Raw genomic sequence first — 15,674 nt, forward strand, 5'->3', positions numbered from 1 at the left:
TTCACCATGTTGACCAGGATGGTCTCGATCTCTTGACCTCGTGATCCACCCGCCTCGGCCTCCCAAAGTGCTGGGATTACAGGCTTGAGCCACCGCGCCCGGCCAGTATACGTTCTCTTATTGTTCACTTATAACTTCCAGCAGTGCCCTTTTACAAAATGGATGTTTTTTTAAAAATTTTTCTTTATTCTTTTTTTCTCCTTTTTTTTCCCTTTTTTCTTCCTCTAACATAAATCATAGGAAACAAACAAAATGGATGTCTTAACATGATCTTTGCTTTCTTTTGCAGGGCATCTCCTCTACATTCAGTTTCATCCAAGTCATTCCGGGATTTCTTACTAGAAGAAAAAAAGTCTGTTACTAGTCATAGTTCAGGCGATCATGTCAAAAAAGTTTGTTTTAAAGGAATTAAAAATTCTCAGGCATCAAAAATTGTCAGGTAATAAAACAAAACTAACACATTTTCTACCTTAAGATATTCTATAGTGGTTTTATGTTCTGAAATAATCTTTAAAACTTTATGAGGCAGATTTTTGTACACTCTTACATTCAGAATGAAATTAGCATGTTTAAATTCCTTCCCCACTTTAAAACATTGAAATAGTTATTGAGATATAATTGACTTAAAATCAGTTGCATCTATTTAAAGTATACAATCTGTAGTTTCAGCATATATATAATCCTATGATACCACCACAACATTCAAGGTAGTGAGCAGAAGCATAATTTTCAGATGTTTCCTCATGTCCCTTTCTAATCCATTCCTCTCTTCCTTCTGTTCCCCCTCCCAAGCAGCTACTAATCTGTCAATACAGACTAGCTTGCACGTTTTAAAAGAGTTTTATGTCAGTGGGGTCATGCAGTATGTACCTGTCGTAAAATCTGTCTTCTTTTACTTAGCGTAATTGTTTTGAGATTTGTTTAAGCTGTTATGTGTATCCATTGATTCTCTTTCATTGCTGAATAGTATTTCATTGTATGGGTATACCACAGTCAGTTTATCCATGCACCTGTTGATGGACCTTTAGGTATTTGCAGTTTTTTCTCTAGCTATTTTTTAGTTTTAATTTTCATGAAACTAGAGATGGGGTCTCATTTTGTTGCCCAGGCTGGTCTTGAACTCCTAGCCCCAAGTAATCCCCCCACCTCTGCCTTCAAAGTGCTAGGATTACAGGCATGATCCGCCATACCTGGCCTAGGTGTTTTTGATAGTGTTTTAGAAAGTCCAATGCATTTTTTAAAAAGTTTCATATTTTAAATGCCTCCATGAAACATCAAAATCTATCCATAATTTAAAAGACTGGGTCTCGCTCTGTTACCCATGCCAGAGTGCAGTGGTCCAATCACAGTTCACTGAAAATGAGCTGTGATTGGACCACTGCACTCTAGCATGGGTAACAGAGTGAGACTTGGTCTCAAACAAAACAGAACAAAATAAGAAATACTACATCCAATTCAAGTGCATCAAACAGATAATATAAACTTTTCTGACTGAAGCAAGGAGAGGGCACTGGGAACAATACTAGTTTAATGTCACTTTACCTGCCCTGAGGAACTGTCAAAGTCATCTTACAACAATGTTGGGAAACTACTGATTTAGATGAAATGTTTAGGCATATTTTTATTGTTAGTATTGTGACTGTCTTCTTTTTTTACAGATATTTACATTTAGGAGGAAAGTTCTTGAGCTATTTTCTTGCCATACAGAAAATCAGAGAGCAGAAGAGATCTGAAGTCATCTCCCTAACTTGTCAAATACTTCTAGCATTAAAATACCATTTTAAAATAAAAATCTTCAGTTGGGTTTTTTGGCTTGATGCCTGTAATCCTAGCACTTTGGGAGGCTGAGGTGGGCAGGTCATTTGAGTCTGGGAGTTCGAGATCAGCCTGGCAAGATGATGAAACCTTGTCTCTACAAAAAGTACCAAGAAAAAAAATTATCTGGGCCTGATGGCATGTGCCCATAGTTCCACTGTTCAGGAGGTGGGGGTGGTAGGATCGCTTGAGCCTGGAAGGTAAAGAATGCAGTTAGCCATGAGTGTGCCACTGTTCTCCAGCCTGAGCAACAGAGTGAGACCCCATCTCACAAAAAAAAAAAAAAAAAAAAAAAAAAAAGCCTTAAGTGGAATACTAACATATGAAATAAATATTAAGCCTTTTTTCCATATTAATTTATAAATTAAAATTATGATAGGCTTATAAACACAAAGCTAGGAGCATAGTATTAAAATTGGCAATCAAATGTTTATTGATTATCAGCCTTGTATCAGACATTATGCTAAGTACTAGAGTCACAGTGGTGAACAAATTAGCCCCTGCCTATGTAGAACTATCCTCCTTTCTTGTTTTGCTGTAGAAAAGTTCTCTCTCCTATTTTAGGCCAATACCTGTGCTTTTATCTTAATGCTTCCCACTTCAGAAACCTTAAAACTATTAATTATCCCTTTCCTTTCTTGTGTAAGATTCAACCTTTTCCTTTTAACTAGATTCTTCCCCTCTGGTTTTGAATGTGCTCAGGTCTCTCATGTGGTCTGGGCACACTTTATTCTAGCAGTCATCATATCATTACCCAATTCTCTACCCCCTTCACAGCCAGATTTCTTCAAAGAGTTGTCACTTCCCACTCAGTCCTTAATTCATTTTGTCTTCCAGCCCCATTACTAAACTGAAACATTCCAGGCTAAGTTCAGCAGTGACCTTTACATCGCCAACACCATCCACTTTTTATACGACCCATCATACTTGAAGTTCAATTACTGGTCATCTTCTTATGTCACTTTATATTTTTTCTACACCATCCATTTTATGAGCATATGTTCAGTTATCAGACATGTACTAAAGACTCAAAATTTATATCTCCTGCCCATATCTATCATCTGAGCTTGACTTAATTATCTGTCTTGTTGACCCTACCGTCTTATTTGGATGTTCAGAAACACTGCAAACTTCATGTCCAAAATTAAACTTGATATTTTCCTCATACCCCTCACATAAAACCAAAATCAAAAATAGAGACAAAACAAAGAACAGGCTATTCTTTCTGAATTTTCTTCCTCAGTAAAGAGGAAGAATTTGTGTCTTTGGCACTTCCATTTTCTTCACAAATATTCAGTCTACTGTGAGAGCATTCCAGTTTTATATCTTAAATATTTCTCAAATCCACATACTAAATTTTATCTCCAGTGCTATCACCTCTGATTCATTCTACCGTGATAATTCACCTGGGCCATAAGAGTTGCCTTCCTAACTGGTCTTTCCTTTCTTTCTTTCCTCCAATATATTAAGCCAGTGTGTTCTTTTTGAAAATTTGGAGTTTACTGATTTTAAAATAAAAGCTATAGACTTCCTTATATGATCTTTAAGGCCTACATAGTCTGGTTCCTGCCATCTGTCTTTAACTCGGTTTTGTAACCTGATCTCTGTATTCTAGTCATCTTGGCCTTTTCTAGTTCTCAGATGCATTTTGCTTCTTTACATCTCCTTACCCTTTGACAGACTGACTCTGACTCTTCTTTTAATATCTATTCAGTCATATTCTTTGGAGAAGTCTGACTTACTGGGGCAGTTTACTGATGTATGTTCTCATAGTACTTCTTTTTTATTGGTACATCCCACAGTTATTGTTAGTGTGATTCTTTAATATTTGCGTACACTAAGTATTATCATATCTGTATGTTTAATTATATGTTCAACAAGAGCAAGGAGGATGTTTGTCTTTGTTCATCATTTTACTACCAGTGTTTAGAAGTCTCCTGGCATGTATTAGGTGCTCAGTGAGTCTGGTGAATGACTGAATGAGTAAATTAGTTAAAATTGTAACTCTGTTTCAAGTAGTAGTTGTTTCTAATGTAGTTAGTTATATTGCATGTCTTAGATATATCAAGTTAAAGATATGAAAATTAAGATCATTTTTGTGCCTTTATATTTTAAATATTCATTGAAATGTAAAAAAATGTTTTTGGATATATACCGATATGTCATGGAACTTAAAATATGGATCTGTGGTTTCATAGTTGATCACTAGAGTGTGCTATAACATCAGGGCTCTTAATTATGAGAAGTGTGCCCTGTTTTACTGCTTTGGAAGCTTGACCTAATGGAGTTTATGATAGTATCACATATCCATAACTTCAGTATTTTTGGTATGGTAGTTAATGTTTTAAATAACTGTGGCTGTCACTGATAGTGATTCTGAGAAAGAAAACATATAGCTTGAGTTTCAGGGGTTTTTTCATCATAGGAAATATAATAAGTACGCTTTTTAAAAAAGGAAATATAAAGCATTACAGACAGAATATTCATTAATTTGCAAATTATGGGCTACCTGGTACTGGCCTTTGTTAAGTATATGTAAAAGTAGAATATATAGGCCCAGCCTTTAATGTATCTGAAATCTAGTTGATAAATATAAATATACATACATGGAAGTTAAGTGACAGAATGAGAATGAACTTATGATAGAAGGGCCAGGTGCTATGGCTCACGCCTGTATTCCCAGCACTTTGGGAGGCTGAGTGGGGGCAGATCACGTGAGGCCAGAAGCATCTCCAACATGGGGAAACCTCATCTCTACTAAAAATACAAAAATTAGCCAGGCATAGTGGTACATGTCTGTAATAGCAGCTACTAGGAAGGCTGAGTCAGGAGAATTGCTTGAACATAGGAGGTGGAAGTTGCAGTGAGCTGGGAACACGCCGCTGCACTCCAGTGAGACTCTGTCTCAAAAAAAAAAGCCTGTATTTCTAGCATTTTGGGAGGCTGAGGTAGGTGGATCACGAGGTTAGGAGATCGAGACCATACTGGCCAACATGGTGAAACCCCATCTCTATTAAAAAAAAAGAAATTATGATACAGTATAGAAGTATTAAAGAGATTGCAATATGATAAGGTGCCAAATGAGTGGCTCTGAGAAGGAAAAATGAACATGGGCTGGAGTTGCCTGGAAGAATTCACCAGAGAAGAAGGGCTTGAGCTGTGTTAGTTCATAAGCACTTTTTATATTCATTTCCAAATATTTCTTTATTATATTTATAGGCATGTGAATAATATTAGAAAAAAAGAGATCACTTAATTTTTGATTCCTTTCATTGTCATAAGCTTTTGAATACAGGAGAGGATTTTTAAAAGAAGAAATAAGAGAAGATGGGACAGTATAAATAGAGGAAATCGTGGGAGTTAAGACAGGAATGTTTATGGTCCTTTGGGGAGTTAGGGTGGCAGGGGTGGAGGACTCATCTCAGGAAATTCCACAAATTATACATTCTTGTTTTGGTTGTAGAAAATGTGAGTTTATTCCAAGGTTAGGGCAAGAATGACAATGTTGTTTGAGGGTGTTAGCATCTAAAAATGAACAATTTGTATAATTTTTATTTGTTTATTGTTACTTAGGTATTCTTTTTCATTTCATGTGTTATTATTTCCCGTTTCCTTTCACTTAAATGCCTTCTTATGTAATTATGGAAAGAAAATGTAAGCTTGTGTTTGTTTCTTTTTTTTCTTTTTTTGAGTTGGAGTCTCGCTCTTTTAAGTTGGAGTCAGGCGAAAGTACGATAGTGTGATCTCTGCTTACTGCATCGTCCACCTCCCGGGTTCAAGTGATTCCCGAGCATCAGCCTCCACAATAGCTGGGATTACAGGGACCTACCACTACACATGGCTACTTTTTGTATTAGTAGAGACAGTGTTTCAACATGTTGGCTGAGTTAGTTTCAAACTTCTGACCTCAGGTGATCTGCCAACCTTAGCCTCCCGAAGTGCTGGGATTAGAGGTGTAAGCCACCTTGCCCAGCTGAGCTTGTGTTTCTAATTAGTAAGGAAAACTACTTGTGAGGCTGGGTACAGTGGCTCACACCTGTAATCCCAGCATTTTGGGAGGCTGAGGCGGGCGGATCACCTGAGGTCAGGAGTCCGAGACCTGCCTGACCAATATGGAAAAACCCCATCTCTGCTAAAAATACAAAATTAGCCAGGCATGGTGGCACATACTTGTAATCCCAGCTACTTAGGAGGCTGAGGTAGGAGAATTTCACTTGAACCTGGGAGGTAGAGGTTTTGATGATCCGAGATTGAGCCATTGCACTTCAGCCTGGGCAACAAAATTGAAGCTCCAACAAAAAAAAAAAAAAAAGAAAGAAAGAAAGAAAGAAAAACTACTTGTGAGATAAAAAAATTATTCTATGATTATATCAGTTCTAATCTTATGTAAAAATCTTTCTGATTAAGCTAGTACAATTTTTTAAGGCTGACTATATGAGCAAAGAATAATTTAGTTCTTTTAAAGTGTAAATGTGACAATATTAATGTTTTTTGGTTTGAACAAAATTTTTTTTTTTAATTTGGGGAATGCCCAGCTAATTTTGTATTTTTAGTAAAGGCAGGGTTTCTCTATGTTGGTCAGGCTGATCTGGAACTCCCAACCTTAGATGATCTGCCTGCCTTGGCCTCCCAAAGCGCTGGGATTACAGGCGTGAGCCACTGCCCCCAGCCTGAACAAAAATCTTTTAAGGAAAATTTCAGTTAACCTTTTTATGTTACTGTTTATTTTCAGAAGGTTAAATTTTATACAGATCGTCTCTTGGGATATCTACTTCTGTGTTGCTAGTATCTGAAACAATAATGCTGTATTTATTATTTGAAAGCTTAGAATGTTTTTGGTATTTGTTTAATCATAGCTCTATTTTATTTGACAAATTTGGTTCATTTTAAGATGAAATTTTGACACACTCCATGTTGTTTGGATTAAAAACACTGAAAAACCGTGAGTGGAAAAAGTTATGGAATTGTAGTCTTAGGAAACAGATTTGTGTTTCAGTATAACTATACTGCTCTTTCTGAATTTTTCTGTACCTCAGTTTCTTAATATGGAAATGAGAGTGATAATGCCTGTCACACAGGTTTACTGTAAGGCTTGTATCAGTTTGTAATTTAGTACCTATATCTCTAAGAAAATTTATCAGTAATTTAAAGCAATAAATAACCTTAAAAAAAACTCTGCTTTTCTTTATTGTAGGCTACAAAAATACCTTTTGAATTTCCATTTCAGTCATAAATTTTTGAGTTAATTTTTATAAACAACTATTTTCAACTATTCCACTGGACATTGAGATACAAAGATGAATGAAACACAGTCCTGTTCCCCAAGAGACTAGTCTAGCAGTTAGGATTGAACATATAGGCTGGGTACCATGACTCACGCCTATAATCCCAGCACTTTGGGAGGCCAAGGTGGGTAGATCACGAGGTTAGGACTTCAAGACCAGTCTGACCAAGATGATGAAACCCCATTTCTACCAAAAATACAAAAGAATTAGCTGGGCATGGCAGTGGCCGCCTTAATCCCAGGTACTCGGGAGGCTGAGGCAGAGAATTGCTTGAACCTGGGAGGCTGAGGTTGCAGTGAGCCAAGATCACGTCACTGCACTGCAGCCTAGGTGACAGAGCGAGACTGTGTCTCAAAAAAAAAAAAAAAAAAAGATTGAACATGTAAACAATAACAACAGTGTGTGATGATGCTTTATCATAATCATTGAAGTTTTGTACAAGGAGAGAGACGGTGACATTTGAGCCAATTCCAAAAGAATGAGAAGACATTTGAAGTGGAATGTATTCCAGAATAAGGGGAATAGTAAAAATAAAGGCAGCTGTGTGATCATGGAAAAAATACTGTACTCTAAAAACACTGTATTCTAAATTAAAAAGACCAGCTTTTTGTTATTTCTCTTCTACTTATCTAATTTGTGAATCAAATTATATAATCTTTGAGTTTGTTTTTTATCTCTATAATGAATAATATATACTTTCTTCACAGGGTATTACAAGGATTAAATGGGATAATACACATGAAGTACTTAGGCTTTTAGTAAATTTGTTTGCCCACACATCAGGGCTAAATATTTTAGCTTCAAGTGCATTTTGTACACTGACCCTACTGTTTGTTTTTAGCTTTATTTCTCTTTAAGTTTCTTCCTTACCCTGAATTCAGGCATTTTTTTTGTTTATTGAAGAGAAGAGCCCGCCTTTACTTAAATCACTGAAATCTTTTATAAGTCCATGTATACAACCAAAATTCTAATTGTTACTCTCTTCAGCTTTCATGGCATTTCCTCAGTGAAACCATCACCATGTACCATCTTCTATATTGTATTTTTTCTTCTGTAAATCTGTAGTATTTTATGCATATTAATGTAGATTAATTATAGTGCTCTTATACATTGTTTTATCATTGCTTAGGTTTATTTTTAAATCTTCCCAATCAGAATTTTTTGAGGGGAGGAGATTGAGTTTTATTCAGCCTGATTTTCAGCACCTACAATAATCCTGACATGCTCAATAAATGTGTGTAAATGAATCATGAAGTCAGTATCTTAGGTCCTGTTTGTGGTGTTAAACCGGTCTAGTCCTCAGTTTGCTCATTGCTGAAAGAGAATTGGATTAATCTAGATAATCTGCACTAGGGACCTTTCTAGTTGTAAAATTCCACAATTAGGTCAGTCTGTAGTGTATTAATTGCTCACAAAATTTGACAGTTAATTATCTGATTTAGGGATTATTGGTTTATCTGGTATATATATAAGGTCATTAGAAAAATAGGCTATTTTTTGCAGTATCTTGCTCTATGATATTTTATACACAACATTTTATAAATATAAATTATTTTGTTTACTTATAATTTTAAAGGTACACCTACTGCACTCATTTAATTTGCCTCCTGAGTCAGGAGCTTACAGTTCTTCCTCTCTATCTATTAATAAGCAGTTTGACTAATTTTGGCATTTGTTTTGCAGATGCACTACTCATGGTACCCCAGGACCAGAAGGCAACCATATTTCAGATTTACCACTTCTAGACAGTCCCAAGTAAGGTTAATTGACAAGTTATAGGCCTCCAAAGCTAAGTTGCCGCTTAGTATTAAAAGAGAACGTGAAGGCCAGGTGCAGTGGCTCACACCTGTAATCCTAGCACTTTGGGAGGCCAAGATGGGTGGATCACCTGAGGTCAGGAGTTAGAGACCAGCCTGGCCAACCTGGCGAAACCCTGTCTCTACTAAAAATACAAAAATTATCTGGGCGTCGTGGTGCATGCCTGTGATCCCAGCTACTCCAGAGACTGGTGTAGGAGAATTACTTGAACCTGGGAGGCAGAGGTTGTAGTGAGCCAAGATTATGCCACTGAACTCCAGCCTGGGCGACAGAGTGAGACTCCATCTCAAAAAAAGAAAGAATGAGAGAATGTTAAAAAATTGGGAATAGTATGGTGTTGAGTAGAATGTATTACTTGAATCTTCTCTGTAGTGTAGTTTGAGTTACCTTTCTGTTCAGTTATGTTGTTTCTGCTCCCTCCCCATTTCCTGGTACTTCCATAATTTGCTCTATAACATTGGTCCAAATAAAACATTAGTTCTCCTCTTATTCTGTTTCTCACCTCATCATTCTGTAATCTCTGCAGAAGCTTCCAGGTTCGTTCATATTTTAGGTCACTGGAAAAAGTTGTAGCATTGCTAAAGAGTATTTTAGAGAAAATTTTGCATGCAAAAATTTAGGCAGATGAGTGAAATTCATTATTATTATTCTTTCAGTCCCTGGTTATCTTCTTCAGTGACTGTTCCGTCCATGGTAGCCCCCGTCACTTTTGCATCTATTGTAGAAGAAGAACTACAACAGGAAGCAGCTCTTATTAGAAGTCGAGAAAAACCCTTGGCTCTGATTCAGGTAAATGGCTTACCTAGTAGAGTTTAATCTAGAGAAGAGCTACATTTCATATTTAGGTTTTAAGAAAATCACATTTATTTGCTTTGGACAGGTGCTTGTATATATGAAGTTAAAATGTAAATGCCAGGTAAAATTCAACTGAGGCATCTAGCAGTTTATGTATTAGTTGTAGATATTCAGGGCAATTAATTTATGACTAATAAGTTATGATAAAGCTTATATGTTTAGCTTTGGTGATGCTTTGGATTACATTTAGTTTTTTAAAGTGATCAGCAGAGAATTTGGCAGTATTATCTAGTGCTACATTTGGTTTCTGTAGCACATTTGGATTATAAGTTTGTAAGCAACAGAAGCCCATCTGGCTAACTTAAGGAAAAGAGAATTTATTTGAGGGATATTAAGATTCCAGAGATTTAGCTGAAAGACCAGACACAGCTCGGAAACAGAGAAGACCCCTAGTAGCACTAGAGAGCTCAGAAGCAAGATTTAGAGGACTTACACAATAACAGAAAGTATCTCACAGAATAAAGCTACTGGGGTGAATGAATTTTAGCGGTCATTTTCAGTTTCTTTTTCCTTCTGCTCAAGATTCAAATTCAAGAGAGCATGGGTATCTCATTTAGGTCTCTAGCCTTCTCCTTGCCACAGAGATAGCAAGATGCCTGATTTAAAATGCAGGATACCTGATTTAATTTCACTGTATTGTATCCATGGAAAGTGGTAGTTCCTCAGAAGCAAATTGGAAAGCAAATACATCCTGCTTAGTTTATAATTAAAAGAGTAAAGAATCTTCTTTTTCTTCCTCCTTTCAGATTGAGGAGCATGCTATACAAGATTTATTGGTTTTCTATGAGGCATTTGGCAACCCTGAAGAGTTTGTCATTGTTGAAAGGACACCGCAGGGACCACTGGCAGTACCTATGTGGAATAAGCATGGATACTAGTTCACTGTGGAGTGGACATGTATTTTTCTTAATTATGAGTTTGTTCATATAAGGAAAAGCTGTGGAAAAGAGTTCTTAGAGATTTTCTGATATCATTCTACATAGATTAAGAAAGGATCTAATTTCTTTACTGCAGTTAAATCGTATAATGTTTATATGATTAAAAAGAAATTTCTCAGAATTGTGATTTTAGTAACTTTATATAAAAATGTGTGAGACAAAAACTTAATAGATTAAGGTTAAATATAATTGTTTCTCCTGAATAACAGAGGAAAATATGTGATTGAATTGTAAGAAATAAGCGGGGATGAAGTATTAAAAATAACTTTTTTGTTTGAGAATTTAGAAGATTTTGCCAATATGTATTGTTGCTTGACTTTTTAAATATGGCATTGATGAGTTTAAAGTAGGAGCATCAGTTATTACTTCTGATTCATTAATGGCCAGAATTTTGTTTTGGTCTAATAGTTGTGTCACCATTGTTGTTGCTTTTTAAAAATCAGGCTATGCATGTGGTCCATATCTATTCAAAACTTTACCTGCACAGATGCCACATTTCCGTTTGGATCATATGTTCTCTGTTTTGCATTAAGCAGTGGAGTACAGTGGAAAGGGAATAGGAATACTGATTTTTCTGAACAGTTAGTCTGAAGATAATAGTTTTTTTTTTTTTTAGTATAAGATTTGGAGTCATTGTGAATTATTTTTGGTGGGATGGAGGATCTTAAAAAAGCCTAATTGTGACAAAATCAGTTTCTAAAAGTGTTACAATTTCTGAAAATAAATGCTTAATTACGCATATAGGAATTGAATAGTTTGGAAGAGGGTTTGGATTATCATTACCTTTACAATACTGTATAATCAGAAGTTCTTTGAACCTCGGTTGTACATCTAGACATTTTTCTTTAAATGATGTTGTTTGGTTTGTTTCTGAGTGTTTAAATTTTTAAAAAACAAATGTTAAATTTGTGCTTCAGTACCTAGATAAATTGGAAAGGTTAATGTTCTAGTTTCTGAAAGATAAGCCTGGGAGAGACATAAGCAATTCACCGCTATAATTTAGTTGATGTAAAATGACAGAAACTAATTCAATATTTTAGGGTTAGCTCTACCCAAAAGCAGCAGACATGTAAGCAAATGTGCAATAAAAAATGATCATGACCCATTTCACTGATGTGTGTTTGACATTTTTTACTATATTGTCATTTATTATGGAAATAATTATTAATTATTCCTCCTGATGTGCTACACTAATAGCCAGTATATGGTTAAGTTGAGGCTGTATTTATTCTAAGGCAGATTTAAAAGGGGCAGTTTTTAAAATATGACCTTGTGGATTTTTATATGTGTGTTTGAGTAAATTGAGAAGAAATGAATTTTATAAGTGTTTTATTGATGTTACAGTTAAGAAGCCTTTTGAAGTAATGGATTTATTTCATTTGAAGCTTTGATTCTTCTGTACATATTGACATCTTTAATACTTACAGATGCTATAAAGCGATGACTTTCTTTTCTTTTTCTTTTTTTTTGAGACAGAGTTTTGCTCTTATTGCCCAGGCTGGAGTGCAGTGGCACTATCTTGGCTCATTCCAACCTCTGCCTCCTGGGTTCAAGCGATTCTCCTGCCTCAGCCTTCCGTGTAGCTGGGACTGCAGGCATGCACCACCATGTCTGGCTAATTTTGTATTTTCAGTTGAGACAGGGTTTCACCATGTTGGCCAGGCTGGTCTCAAACTCCTTACCTCAGGTGATCCACCTGTCTCAGCCTCCCAAACTTCTTGGATTACAGGCATGAACCACTGTGCCTGGCCAAAGTGATGATTTTCTTGCTGTCCTCCATGCTGCCTGGGAAGCTCTCTTTGTCGGGGGTCTTTGTTAGATGGGTTGTGAAAGCGGGGCACGAGCTGAACCGAGTCTGTTAGTCTTTAGGCCTTTACAAACCACAACCAGAGCAGTTGCACTTTTTGGTCTGTTTGATGTAGTGAGGTATTATATATAATTTTATTTGGAAAAAATAGGGAGTTCTTTTGCTAGTAAAGTTAAACACTGCTCTAAACTATATTTCTTCATCAATAATTCCATGAAGATATCTACCTGGCACATTGCTGTCAAAAAGCCCGAGAAAGTGATAGGTTTTTTTTTTTCTCTCCTAACAAAATAACACTATTCTGCTCCAGTTCATCTCTAATTCTATAACCTCAAGAAAAACCTGATAGAATTGAAGAAATTGACACATTTAAAAGATCAGTGGGACAGAGAGATCTTTAAGACTTATGAAAGCAATTACAAAAGTCTTTTTTTTCTTGAGGCACAATCCTACTCCATCACCAGGCTGGTGTGCATAGCACAATCTTGGCTGACGGCAACCTTCTCCTCCTGGCAGAATTATTAAGCCTGAAAAAGTGATGGTTGGGTAAGACACTGGGATAAGGGCATGTCAGAGGCAGAATATGCTTAAAATTGCAAAATGAAGAAGACTGCTAATTAGGTAAAATCAAATTTGTTGATAAAATTCTGGGTTTCAGGACTTTTATTCAAGTCCTTAAGAGACGGTTTTTAAAACTAAATTTAAGAAAATCTAGCTTTATCTAGCGGTGATATGCAGTCAGTTGAGAAAGGTATTGCCAGTTAATGTCTGGGTTGATTCCCTGTAACTTTTGGAGGCCAGGGTTTATATATTTGTTCATGATAAGGTGTAATAAATAGCTGTTTCATAAAATTTTAGATCTGAAGCCTTATTGATTAACTTTATATATATTCTCTTCATTTTATAAATTGAAGAAAGATGGCCAGGTGTCATGCTCAAGCCTGTAATTCCAGCACATTGGGAGGCCAGTGCTGGAGGATCACTTGAGGCCAACAGTTCAAGACTAGCCTGGCCAACATGGTGAAACTCCGTCTTTACTAAAAATACAAAAATTAGCCGACTGTGGTAGTGGGCGCCTGTAATCCCAGTTACTTGAGAGGCTGAGGTGGGAGGATTGATTGAGTCTGGGAGGCAGAGGTGACAGTGAACCAACATCATGCTACTGTGCTACAGCCTGGATGACAGAGTGAGACTCCGTCTCAAAAAAAAAAAAAAATTGTATATATAGTGGTGGAGCCAAACTTGCCTGATGTTTCTCCCAAATGTGCTTCAAGCTTTGCTCATGCAGATCTCTGCCTAAATTTTTCTTTTTCAGATACAATAATTTCAATACAATATCCATAATTAAGGCAATCAAAATTTTCTTTTTAGTTTTTCTGGTTCCCCTCCATACACCCTCAAACATAAAGCAACATAAAATAAAAACAGTAACATACATGTATCAGCTATGTTCTCATTTGCTTGTAACACTTTACCTTTTAGGGTACTTGTCATATTCTGCCATTATTTTTGTTTTTCTACGAATCTAGTATTTTACTAAATTACTTGTTCTTTGAGGACATAGACCAGGCATTCTTTTCTTTCTTGTATATGTATATGTTTAAATCTTTTAAAATCTTGAACCATAACATAAAGAGGTAAGTGTACAAGACAAAAATATTAGCTAAGTAATTTACCAGTAAGTTAAGAAGTGGACCATGACGGGACTTCAGAAAGAGGACCTGAATTTGATTTGCTAACATTTCTTTGAAGACTTTTGCTTCTGTATTCATGAGGGATATTGGTCTGTGGTTTTCTTTTCCTTTTCCTTTTTTTCCTCTATCTTTTACTCACTTTGATATTACTATAGTACTGGCCTTACAGAGTACTGGCATTAGGAAGGATTCACTTTTATGGAAGTGTTCGTAAATGATTGGTATTATTTCTTATTTAAATATTTGATACAATTAGCTAGTGGAATCATCCAGGTATGGGCTTTTCTTTGTGGAAAGATTTTAAATTATTAATTTTTTTTCTATTTCTTTACATGTTACAGGCCTGTTGAGATTTTCTATATGTTTTTTATTCAGTTTCATTTGTTTGTCTTTCTAGGACTGTATCCAGTTCATCTCCGTTGTGTAGTTTGTTGGCATAAAGTTGTTCATAGTAGTGCCTTACGATCCTTTTAATTTATCTCTCTTTTTTCCCTTAATCATTTCAATCAACATTGAAATTGTCAAAGAAGTTATTGAAGTCAAAAAGGAACTTGAGGTTCATTGATTTTTCTCTTTTCTTTTTCACTGGTTCTGTTCTCTTTGTTATTATTATTTTTCTGCTTCCTTTAGCTTCAGTTTGCTGTTCTTTTTCTATATATTTAAACTTAGAGAGATTTCTCTTTTCCTCAAATGCAGGCATATAGACCTATAGATTTCCACTGAAGCACTGCTTTAGCTGCATCCCATAAATTTATGTTGTGTTTTTATCTTCATTTAATTCAAAATATTTAATTTCCTCTTGATTTCTTCTTTGAACCATGGATTACTTAAAAGTATATTGTTTAATTTCCAAATATTTGTGCATTCTTACCAAATATCCATTTGTTATTGATTTCTAATTTAATTTTGTTAAATTTGGAGAACATATTTTGCATTGTTTCAGTCTTAAATTTGTTGAAATATATTTTATAGTCTATAGAGTATATGGTCAGTCTTGGAAAATGTCCCATGTGTACAGCAGAAGAATATGACTGAATTGACCTCAGTCTTATGAAATAGTAGCTTGTAGGATTTCGTATGTTTCCTATGTTGAGGACATAAATTTATCTAGCTAAATAAAGGATAAGATGCTGAGGAACAAAAAAGATGGACTGTATGGTATGGGGCATTGCTTATTTGCAGATCCATTCTTTGTTCTCTATGCCATTATATCTCGTGAGATTAACCTCTAGAACTTTACCAACCAGCTTATTTTCTCTCTGACATCCAGTTATCGCCCTCCAGGTGATTCTAATTTGTACTAAAGTAGGTATTTTGAGGCATAAGAGAAGGGAAGATATGCACAGGCTTGATAACCATTTGGAGCACTATCAGAATATTGATGTGTTGGCTGGAGAAAGAGAATGAAACATTTTTTTTCCTCCCTCATGATGTTTTGAGCCATAATTCTGGGAAGGTCACA

At 35.7% G+C, this 15,674-nt stretch overlaps 1 protein-coding gene across 2 annotated transcripts in view; it reads left to right on the forward strand.

The window, feature by feature from the left end:
• The window catches only part of IBTK (inhibitor of Bruton tyrosine kinase), a 91,479-nt gene extending 79,658 nt beyond the window's left edge, over window positions 1-11,821 (forward strand). For both annotated transcript variants that reach the window (XM_017506694.2, XM_017506695.2), the window contains exons 26-29: window positions 290-439; window positions 8,784-8,855; window positions 9,575-9,707; window positions 10,520-11,821. In XM_017506694.2, coding sequence (XP_017362183.1) covers window positions 290-439; window positions 8,784-8,855; window positions 9,575-9,707; window positions 10,520-10,651 — 487 coding nt within the window. In that variant the 3' untranslated portion in view covers window positions 10,652-11,821. The remainder of the gene's footprint in view (window positions 1-289; window positions 440-8,783; window positions 8,856-9,574; window positions 9,708-10,519) is intronic.
• Window positions 11,822-15,674: the final 3,853 nt, after the last annotated feature.

This window comes from Cebus imitator, unplaced genomic scaffold, assembly GCF_001604975.1.
Source record: "Cebus imitator isolate Cc_AM_T3 unplaced genomic scaffold, Cebus_imitator-1.0 Scaffold357, whole genome shotgun sequence".
Taxonomy (NCBI): Eukaryota; Metazoa; Chordata; class Mammalia; order Primates; family Cebidae; genus Cebus; species Cebus imitator.